This window comes from Dermacentor variabilis, chromosome 6, assembly GCF_050947875.1.
Source record: "Dermacentor variabilis isolate Ectoservices chromosome 6, ASM5094787v1, whole genome shotgun sequence".
NCBI classification, from domain to species: Eukaryota; Metazoa; Arthropoda; class Arachnida; order Ixodida; family Ixodidae; genus Dermacentor; species Dermacentor variabilis.
In genome coordinates, this window is record NC_134573.1 from 176,505,086 (window position 1) to 176,525,573 (window position 20,488).

The 20,488-nt window shown below is 43.4% G+C and overlaps 1 protein-coding gene and 1 long non-coding RNA gene across 2 annotated transcripts in view; one reads left to right on the forward strand and one right to left on the reverse strand.

Annotated features, from left to right (window-relative positions):
• Positions 1–78: 78 nt before the first annotated feature.
• On the forward strand, positions 79–19,892 carry LOC142585853 (uncharacterized). The gene is made up of 3 exons (XR_012829139.1): positions 79–163; positions 16,265–16,434; positions 19,790–19,892. It is a non-coding gene; the product is annotated as an uncharacterized LOC142585853 (long non-coding RNA).
• Klp61F (Kinesin-like protein at 61F) overlaps positions 19,347–20,488 on the reverse strand; it is a 77,482-nt gene continuing 76,340 nt past the window's right edge. Inside the window, exon 24 of the mRNA XM_075696907.1 lies at positions 19,347–20,131. Within this exon, the coding sequence (XP_075553022.1) occupies positions 20,039–20,131 (93 nt within the window). The 3' untranslated portion in view covers positions 19,347–20,038. The remainder of the gene's footprint in view (positions 20,132–20,488) is intronic.

Consider the following 20,488-nt stretch of genomic DNA (forward strand, 5'->3'; position numbering starts at 1 on the left):
CACATTTCTCGTGTTGCGATCATGTTATTGATCACAGAGGTTTCCCCCAATTGGAACTAACTCCAAGCTTCCCGTTGTCCGGAATGAGTAAATGGGACTGCGATTCTCAGCTGGAAGTTTACAAACAAAAAGAAGTCGGCACTTTTGGAGATTCGCATAATGGGTGGGTGTTCATTCTATATGCACGAAGTCCCGTTCATCAACGCAGTTGCCACAGCTGCAGTGATCAGTCTTGATTTAAAAAAAATAATGATTTCCACGAAATCTAGTTTTTTTCCAGTAGACATTTAATTAAAAAGCAATGAAATTTTTATTAACACAACCAATGAGCAACGTGTTTCTCTTTTCGTAAGTTTAACCGTAGTCTAAAGCCATCAGAAACGTACATCAAATCAAACACAGTTAAACCTCGACATAACGAAGTCGGTAAAATCGGCAGTTGTTGAAATTTGACCTCTATGCAGATAAGTACATTTGCCGTTGGATTTTTCTTACACGGAAAGAGCTGCAAAATTTTCCGAATTATCGGGCAATCAAGAAAAAGCAATTTGAATAAGAAAAAATATTTTGTTCAATTTGAGAGTTGGCGACCAAAGATATGGTTTTCACCCCGTGTCGGTGATATCTTCACAAGCCAGTCATGCTTCGCGTCCCTCCCTCCCATCACCACCAGCGGCCAACAGCCATACGCAGCCAAGGCCGCGCAGAAACCTAGACGCCAACTGCACCCCCACACCCACCCTCCTCCCCTCGCGCGCGCGCTTGATCGCGTTACCGCGAGCGAGCTCCACTCCCCCTTTCCCCTTATTCGCAGGGGAAGAGAAAGGAGTGATGGTGAAGAGAAAGAGGCGCTATTTTCTGCAACCATTTAGGAAGCACGGCTTATTGCCTTGGCGAAGGGGTCATAGAGAAGAAAGGAGAGAAGGTCGAGGCAGTCATAGAACTAGTCCTTGGCTGTCAGCGGTAGCCAGGTGACACATTTGACACAGTGTGGGCTGCAATGAAAATGCTGTTGGCAGTCAGTACTGGTCCTGTGCTCTATCTTATCCGTGTTTTTTGGCGCTATTTAAAATAAATGACCCGTACCGACTAGCTCGCACTCAAACCCTTCTATATATTGAAGTTCGTTATACTGAGGTTTAACTGCCAGATATAATGCAATGCACGTCCAAAACAGTTTGAATATTGAAACAAGTCCCTAATAGTTTACCAATAAAAACACAGAAACCGTACCATCAAAAATATAATTTAAAGTAGCTATTTTGCCAGGATAAAAAATCTACCTTTGTCTAATTTTTCATCACTTTTTTTATGCCCTGTGGTAACACTGCTAAATGGCAATTTGAGTACATGTGTATTTGGTGCCAAGGGAAATCCGTGTGCACCTTGTTTGCATGTACTCCTATTACTTGCACCCTTTGTGAATCAAAGTTACAATGAAGCAAGAAGAAGATGCATATGCTGGTGGTCAACAAGAGAAGACAGAGTCGCTCCTTGCGTTCCCACATTTAACAGAGTACAGACCTTGTATTGAGCATTAGCATTTCTCGTTTTTTCTTTAGTAGCTACTCAATTTCAGCCATACCCACCCAGGCAGCTAAGCACATGAGGAAATAGCCCTTGGCTGGGCTCATGCCAAAGTGCTCCTATTTAACTATGGAACAGATCCAGACAAAAGTGCAAGTTTATTTATTTAAAACACATCAACATCAACAGCGCATAAAAATGGAAGGAAGGCTGCCGTAATTGAGATTCAGCATGGTATCAGTGGTCTGGATTAGTAATGACTTGAGATGCAGCCACAAGGTTAGATTACTTTCAGTGGCTAGCACATCAGCCCTACCTCAGTCAATATTGTGTTCTCTTGATACGAAATGCTCAGCAAGAGTGTTAGAAGAAACTTTTTTTGTGTTTTAACACCATAACAATGTTCCTTGATGTGCCTTTGAAAATTACCCGTCTTGCCAATGTAGACGTGATTGCAATCTGAACAAGGAATATTATCACAACACCTGGGTACTTTTCTTTCGGAAGCTTGTCTTTGACATATACAAGCACGTCTAAGTTCTTTCACTGGCACATGTGCAATGTGCTCATCAAAAGAACAAAGTATGCAGGCTAAGGCCTCGCTAGTATAGGGAGAATATGGTATGTTTACGAGCTACAAATGTGGCAGAGGAAGCACTAGGCAGGCGGGTAGGATAGGTGACGCTGCACTGAAGCAGGATAGTTGTTAAGTGAAAGTTAAAGATGAATGGTTTCCAAATCTTTTTCTAAGTCTTTAGGAGAGCTGCAGGTTTGTTGCGAACACTGTATAAGTGATGTGAGGATGGGACATTTGTGGCAAGCAAGATGATTTGACTTGGAGTTCAAATAGCATCTCGTTTCGGAACACATGGTTTTCGGAACACATCGAAATGAAGTCCTGTCCCTTCACGTTGCACTGTAACATCAAGAAAAGGTAAGTGATACAAACCACACAGAGGAATTCGGAGAGAAACCACTCCTTGGCAAGCCAGACAGAGGAATACAGAGAAAAACCACTCCCTCGCATAGAGGGGGTAAACATAGGACAAAGGAGAGTAGGATTTGCACTCATGCATAATCCTGTCGTAGACACCCAACACACAAGTCTCTTCATGTTGACGAGCATGATGATTAGGCCCATTGAGGTCTCAGGTGCTTGGCATCCATTCCATTCATCGCCGTATACACAGTGAACCATAATAACATGTGAACAGATGGTGCAAACAGTGGGAATAAACAGAAGGAAGGATGCAAAGTGATTCAATGTATTCAATTTGAGAATTCATTATTCAATGGTCTCGAATATTGTCTGTTCTTTTTTCAAATGTAAGGGATAATAGCAACGCTTGTTGGAGTCTACATTAAGTCTACATAGCTTTTAGCTTGATGTGCAATTGTCAATGAATAAAAGCATAAAAGATCTCATATAATCATAGTTTAAAATACATGCTAGGCATTTTGCTGTGGCAATTTCTTTTTGGATGCATCTCTTGGCTGATTTCTTAGCTTGACAGTCTGGGTGACATTTTCTTTGTTGTCAAGCTGCAAAATGAGAATGAAAGGGAAAATATATTGCAAATAGAAAAATGGCATGTTAGATTTATTATGCACAACTGACCATGAACAAACAGAAACGTTTGCTTGAGGCCAACTCCGATGCTACCTATTTAGAAATGTAGAAATGCTTTTATGGGACAACAACTGGACTGATTTGAATAAAATGTGTTGCATTTGAGTGAGAAAATTAAATTTTAGTGACTGTAAGAAGCAGAATCTAAATTTATGCCCGACATTTTTTCCAGTAATTACACTGTGCAGAACAGAAGCTGGCAGCTGTGACAAGGCAAGAAGTGGCAAAGAAAAGTTTTTTTTAATTAAGCACTCCAATAAATCAATCGTGTTCTTACTAAAGAACTATGGTGCTCAACAGTGTGAAGGTATGCAAAAGTAAACCAACTAAAAGTTGAACGCCTAAAAAAGTCCAGCAAATATTGATGTCAGAATTAAGTAAAGGAGGGCGGGACCCACATGGAAATAAAAGACAATGCACTAGACTTGATAACATGGTAGATCAAAGCCCCTTGCTAGAGCCGTGGGAGACAGTATCTATAGCCACAGAAAGCACGCTCGTGCAACTACTGTGCAGTTGTAGCCCATCATGACCTCAGCTATTTTGGGCTCCATGACTGTGCAGTACACATGAATCTTCATAACCAAAGAAAGAATAACGAAGCTTTAAGCTATAGAGCTACTCACAGTGCAAAGGAATGACTAGAAAGATGAACATATTTACCTGCATTGCATCAACTTCAGATACCTTGTAAAATGTGAACAATTTGCGCAGAGAACACTCTGGGATGACTGTCCTTTACAAGGACTTCCTTTCGTTCTGGTATAAATTTCATAGCTCTGACAAGGCATTTCTGTTTCTCCAGCAGATATGGAGGCTTAGACAGACATGTGGGCTAAGTAAGTGCAAAGAATGCACAAAGCCACAGGGAAAGCGCATAACACTCCATACACTTTTGTGACACACTTCAATAGGGACACAAATGCTGTTGATACTGAATCTTTGTTTTATGTATCATTTAAATGATATCAGAATATCAACAAAAACATTTATAATCTTACCGGCACCGTACAAAAACTTCAATGTGCTGATTAAACAAGACAGAAAGCGAACCTGCAAACATTAATATCCAGTAAATGTAGGGTGCATCCCCTTTATGGGGAACTTATTGAGCAGATATTGGAATATTCCAACAGATAATCGAAATTCAGGACTTGTAAAGAACACTTCATGAGCAGAAATTTTCCCACTTGGACAGCTTGTATTTTTGACTCATGAACTACCTCCCTGGGGCCATAATTTTGGGCAATCGCTTTCAGACACATTCCACCCTGTTTTTACTTCCATGAGACTTGACATGACTAGCACCGGACACATCATTGCCTATGAGCGACATTTTTTCTCTTGGCACAATGCCAAGGCAGCCCTGGCCAAGCATGATCCAGCTTCTGTCGTGCAAAATTTTGCGAAAGTGAGTGTATACATCTGAAAGCAATTGCCCAAGAATACTGCGACCCAGCGAGGTAGTTCAAGAGTCTGAAGACAGGTTGCCCAAGGGGAAAAGCCTCCATTGGGGGAGCTTTTGGACAACTGCCTGGGATCAAGCATAAACAGTCATAAAAAGTAACAATTACTAGATACTAAAATGTCTAATACCACAGAACCCTTAGCCGAATCATTGGAGCCACAAATAGGAAAACACGATTGCACAATAGGTATGATCACAGCCTCCTAGCTCCTTGTTGGTTGGTCCCAGGTGATTTTAGGATATCACACAAAAAGAGACGCTGTTAATATTGTTAATGATTTATGATGAGAGAGAAAAAGGCATTGAAAAAGTTAGCATGGCAGTCTCCTTGTTTTGCTTGTAAAATTAAATATGGCATTATATACATTCTTGTTGCTGCAAGCCCACGGGTGGACTCTGGAGGGGGCAAGAGGGGGGGGGGGGGAGGGCGACCATAGGTGGGCCTTGCCTTCCTCATGAGTATCAGTGGAAAGGGCGGGGACAAATCAATTGGGTAGGCGGCACGCTCGCTCTCGCCTGCACGGTGTGGCCTGAACAGATCAAATTGACAGGGAGTCAGTCATGATAACAGCTTAATAAATAGACACGGGGAAGTTTTCGTAGTGCTGGGATTATCACTAATAAATCTTCCTGGAATATTAGTGTGAAGTCGGACAGTTGAAGAGAAAAGATCTGTTTAATGATGGTGAAAAAATGCCCACGCCAGTATTCACTTACGGAAGCAACTGTGGAAATCACTGGATCTATCTGAAGGCTTTGAAGGTGGTCTTCCAACATTTAAGCCATTTAGGTACAGTCGAACCCACATCACAATATTCAAGTGCCATGAAAATTTCATTGCTATAACCGGGTAGCATGAAAACGTCCAAATAAGGGGATGGCAGAGGTGATGTAAGAAAACTGTAACAGCTGGGAGGCCAGTGCCCCTCACCTCCATCCTCCATTCAGCTGCTGATTGTGTTCACTCGTTTAACTACTTCCTGGGCACTCCAATCGCGTGTAACAAGCCATGGCTGTCAGCGTTAAACAATGGCACTGCTACAACAAATGCAAAGTGGGGTCATGGGTGGCAAGCTATATGCGAGCACTGCTGAGGCATCGCATTGGTGGCTCCAAAAGGGGCATTTAAAAGATGCGAGAAGGTTGCTGCAGCAGCCTGTCACCTTGAGAAATCCAGAAGAAATGCTGAGGCAAGATCGCCACAAGCATCTCGCCACTTAGTTCTCACTGGCTTGCATGAGAAAACCCTAGGTCCAACAGCCTTGCGTGCTTTACGCGAAGCTTGCCAACATCCTTCTCCAAGGCATCCACTCCACGTAGTGCAGTGGAAAGTTCCTCGCGAAAACAAAGCCCCAGAGGGACTGAATCATCTGCCGGGCCTCCTGTGAGGATAACGTTGAGGCAGTCTGCCATACCGCAGCATCACTGCCGTCGTCACCGTCGGTATCCGATGCAAGCATGTTCACAACTATCACCTCATCAGTTAGAAGCACTTAGTTTCCAAATCTATAGCCATGCGCTTTCTTTTCACTGGCAACGTCGTGCATTGCCGATGATCAGCGGGCGGATCAGCCATCTTCCGTTTCGGCGGCGAGTCAAACAAGCCTGAGAAACCACGTGGCCAGGAACAATTTCGACGCAACCAACAAAAACGAACGCAGTGATTAAGCTATTTGCAGAACTGTGCTGAATGAGCAGCGGGCTGTCATGCAGTGGCTCGAATTTCTCGTTTTCTTTTTTTTTCTTTTCAAGGGATTCGAATTTCACTACCTTTCGGCTCAGACACCCAGCAGGCAGACTTCATCGTTGTAATCGATAATGCGGCATCGGGGAATTGTAATAAGTGGGTTATTTCACCATGGAAAACATAGAAAAGTTGACGGTGCAGCAGCTTCTCGTTGTTATAACCGATACATTGTTAAAACCGGTATCATTATAACACCTACAACGCGAGCCGCTGCATCATTTGAGAAACCCGCATCACGGAGTAGTACTCGTAAAGGTACCAAGAGCCCCTGCACAAAATTCCCCGATGAAAATACAGTAAAGACTATCAGTGTTAGAAAAAAAAAAAAAGGAAGAAAGAAAGAATAAAAAATACAGCTTGGCCTGCTCACATATGAACACATAGTAGGAGCGTCTATGGGGATAAGCATACATGTTGAGAAATGGTTGGACCATCAAAGCTGAGTTTAAGGGAAAGCAATGTGGATTCATAATGGAGATCGTTATTGGCCGCTACAAATTTTTAAAGGCCATGACGTGAAGCGATTTCCGACAGGATTGTCCAGAATTGCTTCGAAGTGCACAAGTTATGACAGAGAGGGGTTATAAAGCAGGACAGCAAGGCTCTCTTCTACTGGCATTGCCTCGCGTATGTTGCAGATTCTATGCAGGTGGGTAAGGAAAGGCAGCGGCAGCTTGTTGTACGAGTCTGGATTGCCTAGCTGCTCATTCGCTTCTTTCCAGTTCCATGCGTGCCAGGAATTGCGAATACACGAAAGACCCATGTGAGGAGACTGGTGGCTTCCTTCGGATCGCGATTTATTGGCGGGTCTTAGAGCATGCGTCGGCCGTCTGACGAGTTGTCTCATACATGCCAGTGGCAAAGGCAATGGCGCATTCTCTTTCATAGATGGTCTCTCAGGATAGCATCGCAGCATGACCCTTGAGGTCAGAACTTCTTGTGAAATCCGATGTCACGCCTCGCATACTAAAGGAGGGCGTGATTCCTAACGATGCCCACCATAGAATAACACGCAATTAAATTCTGAAACGAGGCAGATATACGTACACCTCCACGTATTGCTGTTCCTCCCTGCAGCACTCGAAGCACCGGCATGAAAAAGTTCCACTAGAGAAGACTTATCTGCCAGCCGTTGCCACTGCCCAGCACTGCCTTGTTTGAAGTCATGCATGCATCAAATACATGCATCTAAATATCGTACGACCAGAGCCTAGAGAGTGAATCACCTAATTTGCCAGACACTATGTTGTTGATAGCTCAGATCACCATGATTTATGTCGACTGCCATGGGGCCTTGTTCATGGTTCAGCACTTTTCCTCTTACTTTTGCTAAAAAATTTACATTTTTCTAAATAAGGCTTTTGCAGTTTATCTTTAGTGGATAATTTTTTCGAAGAGCATGGTGAAAGGCATGAGCAGTGGTGAGACTGCCCAAAGTCATTTTGAAGCAACTTTTGGAGCAAGTGAAATGAGTTTTGGAGCACTTTGGAGCAGATAAAATTTCATTTTGAAGCAATTCGGAGCAGGGCAATCTGAATTTTGGTGGAATCGTGGAATGGGGGGTGGAATATGACAGCGCACTTGAAACAAACAAACAAAAAAAACCAAAAAGAGTGCTGTATTCTAACTGTCTTAAGCAACATCTCAAGCTGAACTTTGAAGCATATTACTCTGATACTGAAACCATCTAGTGCTTGCAAATTTTGGCAATAAAGCCTGTAGATATTTAATTAGTGATAGCAATCACAGAAACATGTATTCTGCAATAGTGAGTCCAAAACTTCGAAAAGTAGCCCAAGACATTTTTTTTAAATACATACATTTTTTTAAAATACCTTAATGTCTCGACAGTGTGGCTGAAGAGCCTGAAAATGCGCTTCAACAACAGATCATACAAAGAAGCCAGAGTTATTTATGAACTACTGTGGTTTATTATTGAGGTAGCAATTATATGGGCACTCTAGGCGCATTTGTGCCTGCGTTGCTGTGAAGGGTGCAGCGGTGACGTAGAGGTAGAGCATCCGCCTCCCATGCAAGAGGGCCGTGGTTCGAATCCCGGTGCCGCGCAATTTTCCACCAAATTAAAAAAATAAATAAAAATCCGCGTGTTGATAAAATTGCATAAACAGGCCAGGAGTGCGGCCTGATCCCAGTGACCAGAACCGGTAACGCACTCCCTCACCAGAGCGGGATTGGCCACCCTGGTGCAGTACTTGGCCACAACCTCCTATATGAATACAGCCCAACCCTTATATATAGCTTTCATTGATTACGAGAAAGTGTTCGATTCAGTCGAAACCTCAGCAGTCATGGAGGCATTAAGGAATCAGGGTGTAGATGAGCCGTATGTAAAAATACTGAAAGATATCTATAGCAGCTCCACAGCCACCGTAGTCCTCTATAAAGAAAGCAACAACATGCCAATAAAGAAAGGCATCAGGCAAGGAGATACAATCTCTTCAATGCTATTCACAGCGTGTTTACAGGAGGTATTCAGAGACCTGGAGTGGGAAGAATTGGGCATAAGAGTTAATGGAAAATACCTTAGTAACTTGCGATTCGCTGATGATATTGCCTTGCTTAGTAACTCAGGAAACCAACTGCAATGCATGCTCACTGATCTGGAGAGGCAAAGCAGAAGGGTGGGTCTAAAAATTAATCTGCAGAAAACTAAAGTAATGTTTAACAGTCTCGGAAGAGAACAGCCGTTTACGATAGGTAGCGAGGCACTGGAAGTGGTAAGGGAATACATTTACTTAGGGCAGGTAGTGACCGCGGATCCGGTTGCCATTATCCCTCAAGAGAAAAGTGTACGAACCCCCCTCTCCCCCCCCCCCCAGCTGTGTTTTACCAGTACTCACGTACGGGGCAGAAACCTGGAGGCTTACGAGAAAGGTTCTACTTAAATTGAGGACGATGCAAGGAGCTGTGGAAAGAAGAATGATGGGTGTAACATTAAGGGATAAGAAAAGAGCAGATTGGGTGAAGGAACAAACGCGAGTTAATGTTAGTTGAAATCAAGAAAAAGAAATGGGCACGGGAAGGACATGTAAAGAGGAGGGAAGATAACCGATGGTCATTAAGGGTTACGGATTGGATTCCAAGGGAAGGGAAGCGTAGCAGGGAGCGGCAGAAAGTTAGGTGGGCAGATGAGATTAAGAAGTTTGCAGGGACGACATGGCCACAATTTGTACGGCTGGGGTAGTTGGAGAAGTATGGGAGAAGCCTTTACCCTGCAGCGGGCATAACCAGGCTGATGATGATGATGCCGTGGGTTTCCGTATAGAGTCCAAGGGTGTTAACATCCTTGCCTCGTGCCGTACACTACATGTGCGATTGAAAGCATGCGAGGGTGAGCCGTCGATGAGGGCTTAATTTTGTGCGCACAAGGAAGAAAAGCAGAGAGAAAGCACGCCACCTTTTGTTGCGCACAAGGCACCTGTGGAAGGGAGGAGGAGGGGGAGGTGCGATCTAGTGCATCCCAAGTTCGAATCCTCCTCCAGTACACTACATTTTCAGGCTTGGAATGGTGCCTGACATTGGTGAAAAAAAAAAAAAAAGCTGAGAGCCAGTGGGACTATACTAGCCCAGGTGCAACCAAATTAGCAAGGCCCACTAAGCTTCAACAAAGACACTCCCTCACCAGAACAGGAACTGGCCTCCTTGGTGCAGCATTCAGCCACTACCTCTGTCATGACCCCTACAATAAACCCATGGCCCTCAGTCCCCAGCGGCTGCGGAGCACCTCGCCAAGGCGGCGGTCAGACTTGCGATGCGACAGAGGGTGCTAAGAATCTCAGAACTGAACCTGGCAACGTTCAACACACACAAGCCCTCTTGAGTGAAGCTAGCTTAGCAGGAGTCCTGGAGGAATTATCAGGCATTGCGTGGGATATTATTGGCCTTAGTGAGGTTAGAAGAACTGGTGAGGCTTATACAGTGCTGACTAATGGCCACATCCTCTGCTACAGAGGACTTCCTGATAGGAGACAATACGGAGTAGGAACTCTAATCTATAAGGACACAGCGGGCAACATTCACGAACTCTACAGTATTAATGAGGGGGTAGCAGTAGTCATAATAAAGCTGAATAGAAGGTATAGAATAAAGGTGGTACAAGTCTACACTCCAACCTCCAGTCACGATGATGAAGAAATAGAAGTTTTATGAAGATGTTGAATTAGCAATGAGAAAAGTGCAAACTCAGTATACTGTAGTCATGGGTGACTTCAATGCAAAAGTGGTGAAAAAACAGGCTGGTGAACAAGCAATTAGCAGCTACGGCATCAATTCTAGGAGCACTAGAAGGGAGACGTTGATAGAATTCGCAGATAGGAATAAGCTCTAAATAATGAACACTTTCTTCAGGAAGTGTAGCAACAGGAAGTGGACCTGGAAAAGCACTAATGGAGAAACAAGAAATGAAATATATGTCGTATTCTTTGCCGATCCCAACACAGTGCAGGATGTAGAAGTGTTAGGGTAAAGTGCAGAGATCATAGGCTAGTGAGAGCTAGGATTTCCCTGAATACAAGGAGAGAAAGAGTAAGATTAGAGAAGAAACAGGCCAACCTAGATGTAAAAGCAGACCAATTCAGGCTGGTGCTTGCAAACAAATATCCAGCCTTAGAACAGAGGGATGAAGATAACATAGAGGGGATGAATGAAACCATAACTAGGCTGGCTTCAGAGGAAGCAATTGAAGTGGGAGGTAAGGCACCAAGGCAACCAGTAGGCGAGCTCTCCCAATTAACAAAGGACCTAATAAAGAAACGACAAAGCATTTAAGTGTCAAACTCAAGAGATCAGATAGAATTTGTGGAACTGCCAAAACTGATCAACAAGGAGAAAGTAAGGGATATTCGAAGTCATAACATGAGAAAGACGGAGGAAGCAATAAAAAATAGATGCGGCATGAAATCAGTCAGAAGAAAACTTGGCACAGGACAAGCCAAGATGTATGCACTGAAAGATAAGCACGGTAATATCATCTGAAATTTTGAATATATAGTAAAAGCAGCGGAAGGATTCTATAATGACCTGCACCCAGAGCAGCCACAAGTAGTAATAAACAGGATACAGAGGCTCCTTCTATAACTAGAGATGAAGTTAGAAGGGCCTTGCAAGACATGAGCTGGGGAAAAGCAGCTGGACAACTTAATCAAAGATGGAGGAGATATCATGCTTGAAAAGCTTGCAGCCCTTTATATGCAGTGCCTCATGACTGTGTACCAGAGAACTGGAAGAATGCCAACGTTATACTAATCCACATAAAAGGAGACCTTAAGGAATTGAAAAATTATAGGCCCGTTAGCTTGCTTTCAGTATTGTATAAAATTTTCACAAATTTCCAATAGAATAAGGGCAACACTTGACTTCAGTCAACCAAGGGAACAGCTAGGCTGGCTTCAGGAAGGGATATTCTGCAATGGATGACATCCATGCCATCAATCAGGTAATAGAGAAATCTTCAGAGTACAATCAGCGCTACTATATGGCTTTCATAGATATGGCTGCACAGGATGCGTGTGCATGCCCATTCCACCTGTGATACGACTGACACACTCTGTTGCAAGAAACATAGCTGTAGATCTGTGTTATTCGGCACTTTCTTTCTGGTCTTAATATTTCAGCAAAATCTGTCACGATGACTGTTGACGTTAGGAGGAAGCTTTAGCTCTGGGACTATAAGTACATAGGAGCAGAGAAATTGGTTTTCTCGGCAACCAGCACCAAATTTAATGAAGTTTGCTGAATTTAAAAGAAGTTATTATCTATAGTGACTTCAAGAGACTTTTCAACTTCAAAAGGAATTGTTGAAAAATGCAAAATTTCAGAATATGAAACTATCAAGTTTGTAACTGTAATACCCCAGTCCATAGAGTTTCATCCAATAATTATTGTAGAAAACCGTACACCCCAGTCACATGGGGAATTTTCGACCTCAATTGAGCCGATTGCTTTTCTGGGTTGTGATTAGCTCCCCTCTGCACTTGTGCCGAGGAGCCAATTGCGATCGAGAAATTAGATCTGAAACCAAAAAGAAAGAAGAGAAGGCACCTCCCCACACTGTGCCGGACACCATGTACGACAGCTGTCGTAGCCGGGCAAGTGTGCCTAGCCTCAACACCACCCCTATGAAATATACCACTAATTTGAGACAAGGGCAATTGCAAAGCTTTTCTAAACATTGTAATAAATTTACATAAGCCATAGATTCATATATCAAATTTGTCTGCTTAAGATTCTCTAATAGATGCAGTTTACACAACTGCAATATCTGTTTTTGTTGCAGAGTTATAGATTTACCTTCACGCAATTTTTTTCTACACTTCAAGAAGTTTGCACCCTCTCTGGTGCTTACCTTGTCTCGCAACAAGAATAGTCATCTGTCTTGCCTGCATTTCCTTTCTTTAATACTGCAAGCCCGGTACTTCCAAGTCACGAACTGCATGCGCGTTATCAGCGTGACGTAGCATTCTCAAAAGGAATGTAGCACACGCAGAGTTTTCAAGAAAAGAAGTGCTAGCAAGGCAGACAATCATTGGTTTGGGACAAAATAAGCCCCAAGACAAGCCCCACATGTTTAAGGGTATAACTTTCCAATTTTTAAAAATTATTACAAGAAATTGCAGGCCCTAATTCAAAATGCAGCTTGCTCTACTGCAACAAATTTAATTCAAATTTGTCCGACAGTTGCTTTGTAAAAAGCTTTATGCAATTTAGATGTACTTGAACAGGAAAATCGGAGATGGTCCCGAGCTAAAGCTTACACTTAATGCACTTAGCATTGAAGATGACGACATAAGTATGATGGGAATCAGAAGAGGAAGCTGGAATGATGTCGATAGAACGACCACAATGGCATGACGATGGCAATATGACAACAAATGGATTATGACGAAGCAATCGACAGCACAATTAAGACAATAATATCATTGGAATTATGATGGCAGTATGATGACAACGGGGCGACGTTTCTGAAATGGTGTCAATGGGTTGCAACAGTGCGATGGCAATGAGATGACGACGGCATGACTAGAGTTGTATGACAACGATGCAATGACCACAACAGCATCACAACCATGAGCACATACCTAGTGGTCTAAACTAAAAGACAAATGGACATAGATAATCTATGCCCTCTATTACTGCCAAAACAGATGCTGAAACTGTTGGTCATGATATTGCAACCATTGGGTGATGAGCAGGTGTTTTGACCAGTCAAGTTCGAGTTATCGGGCAAGGACCATTTTTAGAATAGAAAAAATGAAAGTTTTGGCCCATAGAAAAAATTACAGGTGTCAGCTGGGACATTCAGTGGCCATCAAATTAACTGAAAAGTAAAGAGAGAGAGTAAAACATCTTTATTAATATTTGAATGGCGAGAGCAGTGTGGGAGGAACCCTCAGTCTAGGGTCCCTAAGATGATTCCGGCGATGTTTTGAGCCCGTTGTATCACAGCTCTGAGGACCTCGAGAGGTCCGTCGCGGAGGGCATCGTCCCACAGCTCTTTGTTGTGTAGGGGGTAAAGGAGAGTTGGCAAGGGAGGAAAGAGGTTTGCAGTGCACTCAATCGTGAGGTGGAAGATTGTGGGCGAGCTGCCACAGCCAGGGCAACAATCTGCATAACAGTGTGGGTAGAATTTATTGAGAGAGACAAGATTAGGAAAAGTTGCGGTTTGTAACTGGCATAATGCCACTGCTTCCTCCCGCGAGAAGGACAGCGGTGGTGCAGCGTGGGTGCGATGAATGCGTGTATAATGACGGAGTATGTCTTTGTAACGGAGCAAGGGATCTCCTCACTCTGAACTAGTCGCCTCACCACGCTAAGTCGCCCGGAGCGAAATTTCTCGGGCATGACCAGGGGTCCAGAGTAAGGTATGACCAGGGGTCCAGAGTAAGTGGATGCAGGGAGATGTGGTTGGTGTATTTTGCGGGATCTGTTTGAGAATTTGGTGCGCTGCTCTCAGGATGCCATGTCGTGATAGGAACGCCCGGCATATCGAATTGCAAGAGCAACACCGAGAATTTCTCCGTAAGCGGCATTTGTTCCGCGCATTGCAGCAGAGTCTCTCAGGGATTCGTGATATGGAAGGACATTGCTCACAGTACAACCTCTAATTGTCCACTGTTCATACACCCAACAGTCTTGAGTACACCTTGCTACACACACTTTTCACGACCTAGAACGGATAAATCATTTTTGCATCGGTCCCTGGTAGTCCCTTTCGGACAAGAACAAGGTCGTTTAACTTGATATCAGCTATATGTCCATAATGCCTCTTGCTGAACTGGCGTTTCAAGGCTTCGCAATACCTGCTGCACTCCTCGGTGGTTATTGTTCATTCAGTTGAAGTGTGTTGGAAATTCCAAGCTCCTGGTCGGCAGACAGTTTCAGCATTTCACCATATGCGGCGACGTGGGGGCTACATCCAATGCTTGTGGTAAGCGGCCTGTTATGGTGTGCAATGGCTGCTTCTATCTAGGCAGCACTTATATCCTCCTCGGAAATTTGGGTACACTGACTTAAACTGCTTTATACCACGGATAACTCTCTCCGCCAATCCATTGGCTTAGGGGTTGTGCGCGCCGCAGCACAACCCCACGACTGTCTGCCCACTGCTGAAACTTTTTGCTCATGAATGCCCGTACATTGTCAGAGACTATGACCTACAAATTCGAAAACATCGCTCGGTCAAGCGCAATAACACTGCCTTCTTTTCCAGGGCGTGCCGCTACCATTCTCATGCATTGGTTGATTGCCACTAGAAATGACTGTGTTTGGCGCACACCTTCGCTCTTCTTTTTCAACTTGGCAAAGTCCACATGCACTACTTCGAAAGGTGCGTCTGAGTGAAGCGGCAATACAAGCTCATCCGGCCGTGGCCGGTATTTCGCCTTATTGCCCTGACACAAGTGACACGACCGAACATAGTTGTCTACATCTCTCTTTATATTCTTCCACGTGAACCTCTGTAGAAGCTTATTATGGGTTCACCAGAAGCCATCATTCCCAGTCTGAAGTGTCATGGTACATGTGGTGCACTTTTGGAATGAGAGTCTCCGGTACCACGAACCTTCCATTGGCAAACTAGTCTTTCCCATCCTTCCCGTAGTTTCGTCATGCTTAGCTCTTCATGTGTAACTTTGACCGCCAGTCTAGATAACGCATGTGCATCTGCGAGCCCACTGCCTGCGCGGTGGATAACCTCAAAATCGTACTGCTGCAATTTGTTTAACCAGCACGCCAGCTTTCCTCTAGGCTCTGACTGACTGAGGAGATAGGTCAGAGCCTGGTAGTCCGTATACAGTTTGAATTTTCTGCCAACTATGTACGATATAAAGTATCGCACTGCCATGAGGAGGGCAACGGCCTCTTTCTCCATCGTAGAGTAGTTGATTCAAGAAGTGTATGAATAGAAGTGTAGGTGTAGGAATACTAGTAGCCTAAGACTAAGTTGGCGATTTAATGGAGAACTGCAGTCCCTCTGATACAGCACTGCCTCTGTACCACAATGTGATGAAATTTTGTTCGTTTCAAATGGCAGGCTGAAGTCAGTAAAGTTAGCACTGGGTCAGACGAGATGTGGCGCACTAGTGCGCCGCATCTCGTCTGTCGTGCGCCGCACGATCAGACGAAATAAAAGGAACATCCTTTTTTGTCAGCTCAGTAAGGCACTTTGCCATCTTTGCAAGATCCTTAATGAAAATGCTGAAGTGGCCTGCTAGTCGAAGGAAAACTTGCAGCGAATTAAGGTCATGCGGCTTCTTAAGTGTGGAAATCCCATGTACAGACTTGTTTGGTACTTTTGGTAGCAACCTTCGAACACTTTACCGAGAAAAAGGACCTTGGGCTGAGAGAAATGACACTTTTTTTCATTTATCTTCAGATCAGCATTGCTGAGTGCTTGCAAGACCTTCGCCAGATGTTCGGTGTGCTCCTGCTCAGACTTGGAACACACAATGCCATCAATAAAACAATTAAAAAAAGTTCCGACATATGGCTTTAGAACATCGTTCATCTTCTGAAACCACGTGGGCGAGTTCTTCCAGCCAAAAGGTAGTCTGTTATATTCATATATGCCGAATGGTGTCACGAAGGCAGAAAGCTTTTTAGTCTCCTCTGACAGTGGCATTGCCAGAAGCCCTTGCACAGGCCCAAGCGAGAAAATATCTTACAGCCCCCGGTTTCATTGACGATTTTGTCGATAAGTGGCACTGAAAAGAGAAATAAGTGTGTTTATCGACTTGCCTATAATCAGTACAGAGACAAAATGTGCCATCTCCTTTAGGAGCAATAGTGATCGGAGAAATGAAGGCAGAAGTTGGTGGGCGGATTACACTGGCGTCAAGCATCTTCTGTACTTCTTCCTTCAACTAATGTATCTTCTCTCGTGACATTGTAGGCCTTGCGTTTCACTACAGTTTGCTTGCACAGAAATCTACACAAGCTTGGCACGATCGCTGAGGGAGATGGTCTCTTGAAATGAGAGACTGACCTCCCCATCTCAACTTCGTCACATTTTTATACAGAGATCTCAATTGGATGAAGTAGTGCAGCCGTAAGAAGCACTCTCTTGATGCTACAGAATACATAAATATTTCATATTTGTAAGCAAGTCATCAACAGTATGTGGCATTCGTAGTTGGACATCATGCTGCATGTTCTTCAGCAATCCTAACATAATCGGAGGTATGAGCGATGAGTCCCGATAATGTGGAGTCGGCAACATTGTAGCAGCCTTCTCTTCTCAAAAAAGTATTTTACGAGAGTGCCGGAATTATATTTGAGGGCTATAGCACTGTCCCAGCTCTGGAGCTTATTCTCGGAGAAAGACGTTAAAAAACTCTCCACTCAGCCCACGGCCGGTGTGCTCTTTTGGGCGATTCTAAAGTTGTACCTACGAGGCATAGCGAAAACCTGGTATAAGCGCATTTTCGTAACCTTGTCAAGGTCGTGTCACCAACTATTTTGGTAGCACGCATACTCATAGAAAATCAGCCAAGTTTGAGCATTTGCCGGTAATGAACCGTCAAACATCCGGTTTTACCGGTTCCAACGATGGCCTTCAAGAATGCTGGAGGACGTTTTTCGTCACGAGCTCTAGTATTTGTGGCTGGTGAGCACTGTATCTGCTCAAGTACCATTATATGAAGAAAAATATATAGCATTTTGAACAAGATATCAGTGTGCACCCGCAACAGCGAACAGTCTTCCATGGAAAAGGCTTGCCATGCTCACGTGCCTGCCACCACCCGCGCAAATTTCAATAACATCCAATCGCATGGTCCTCGATGAAGTGAAGCAGATCCGGTGCACAGCACAGGTTCAAATCCTGTCCTTAACTGCGCCGAATTTGTAATTTGTAATAAAACAGATACATCAGTATGACAAGGTAGCCATCCTTTTTCTTTTTGTCACTTCCTCTTCTGCCCCCCCTCCACCCCCCTTTCCAACCATTCCTCTTCTTCTCCCTTACAATTAGTAACATTAATCCCAAGTGCACCTTCACCATAACTTCAAATATCTACTGCACAATAGAGGCACTGAAGCAAAACCAGACTTGCCTGTTAGGCCATGTACATCCCTTCCTTCCTGTGGCTACAGTTACGACATGGAACAGTTATAAACACTGGAATACAACCTTACTCCACTTGCCTGCACTGTGCCCGACAAACCAACTCAGGAGCAAGTCGGAAGGTGCTTCACGAGACGTTCCTGAAGTGGCAGGCACTTGGGAATTTCTTCCCATTGAGAAGAGGTTGCTGTTCAGGTTTGCAAAAATAGGAGACTCAGTGCCAGTATGCAAGTGTGACACGAGTTTAAAAATATTTCAAAGAAAATTTTACAGCACATTGTCTTCTTAAGTTGGCATGCAAATGTGCTTGGTGTTTCCCCATGTATGCGCATTGGTCTGGTCTCTTCGTAATTGTTGTTCACAAATTCATGTTTGTTGTATTTGGGTATCTTTGATAAATTAAAGGTTCGCAAAAGTTCCTAGGTTGAGTTGTTTGTTCCTTTTAAATGCAATGCAGTCTGTCTTTACAGATGAACATAAGTGGGGGTTTGCCACAATGCATATGAAGCGAAAGAAAAAGTTTATGCAAAAGCTTCACAGCAACATCACCACCAGTATCATTAGAGATTCTTTGCTGGATTAAGAGATGTTTCCTGGAACAGGTGGGGGCTATAGCAGAAGCATTATTTACTAATACAAGTGTTGTGAAGTGCAAGATTTCTGGTTGCATGCTCAAGCTGCAAAGGACACCAAGCCATTTTCATGGCTTTAGTATATTAAAACTGCCGTTTCAGCTTCAAAGCTGATTTACAAATTTAGCCAAGTTTTGGAGAATATATGCTATTGCAGGATACCTACAAGCTGGCATAAAACTTCCTGGTGAAGTTTCCAAGTCTGTCAAGCCAACTGAATAATGTGCAACAGCTCTACTCACTAGTGGTCGCAACTCATTTGCAACAGCTTCTGTTGAATTGCTGTGCATTAGCAACAATCTTCCTCTTGCTGTGTTTTTCACAGTCAACCTTGTGCTTATTGCTCATCGTTCCGATAACTAAGCAACCGTAACTATACTAGCAAGAGGAGACAAAATTTGATAACCCCCATAAGTACTGCACCGAGAACAATAAACTGTTTGCAATGTCCCCTGTGCGACCGCTGCTCAGCAATACCCGTCATCAGTAATATAAAATTACAGCAAAATTGAGATCCATACAAGTGGCCAAAGAAAGAAGACTGCAAAAGTTGCTGCTTGTGGTCTCATTTCCAGTTCCCGATTAACTTCTCACATTAAAAAGGATTAACGGGGAACAGATCTCGTAAGCGAGCATTTGCACTCGTCTATTGTTTTAGTGTCTGCTTACTTTGAGCCATGGCCACTCGAGCAGCTAAGCCAATCAGGCTGCTAAGACTCTGGCTAGGCTTATGACGAGATGCTTCTAAAAAATGCAACAGGTACAGATTACAGCTGAACTTTATTAAAAGCACATCAACAGGAAGTCATGATTGAAAACTGTACTATGATGAGACTACACAATGAATGGAAACTGCATGACTGAATGCACAGAAGCATCCACCTGTACAGCGGTGCATCAGCAAAACACACAAGCATATTTATGAACAAAGCCATTCGGACATACATACATCAGTTGTAATGTTTACTTTAAGTCGGACTTGCTACTTCTGCTTACTCATGTGACCTGAATTTCCAATAAGTGTGCACATCTTAATCCTAAGTGCCACAGAAAAACATTCTACGCTTGAAAACTGACATCAGACAATGGGTAGCATCTAAATGTGTAAATATTCAAAATTTCGAATAGGAATCGAATAATCTGCTGTTCGATTCGTATCTAATTTGAGGATTTACTGTTCGAAGTTGTCATTTTTTTTTTTCAGAGTACAAGAAATGGTGGCGTTGATTGGAGTCTACATGGAGAAAAGCCAGACACAAGTAGAGATTGTTTTGAATGACTGCTGCAGAAGACCTGCGTTGTTGCAGAGGCACCAATGCTGAGCAAACTCTTGGTTTTATTAAGTTTACCTTGGTGTGCAGTCGTCAATGAATAAAAGCATAAAAGTCTGTATTACGAGTTCTCATAAAAAAAAGGAAAAACCAAAACGCATGGTTCACGTAGTTAAAATGTTCTAAGCATTTCGCTGCGTCAGTTGCTTTTTAGAAGTCATTCTGGGCAGTTTTCGTGACTTGGCAGTCCGGGCGACGTTTTCTTTGTTGTCCAGCTGCAAAATCAATGAAATAAGAGAAAATGCCGCAAGTAAGAAAATAACATTGTATTCTCCCTGCACAAATAACCGTAACAGGAAACTTTAGCTCGGGCCCCGCTTCGATGCCGCCACTCATATACATGTAAAATGCAGAAACTTTCTTCCGCGATAACCACTGGGCCGACTTTAATGGAATTTGTTGCATTTGAGAGAGAAAGTTGAATGCAAATTCCATATCGAACAGTCACTACCATTTAGACTAATTTTCAAAAATTTCAAAAATTAGTAAGTTCATGAACTTCTATATCTGTTCTTGGTGCAGAGCTACACATCTGAACAAGAAAAATGGAAGCACACAGTTCTATAAATTGC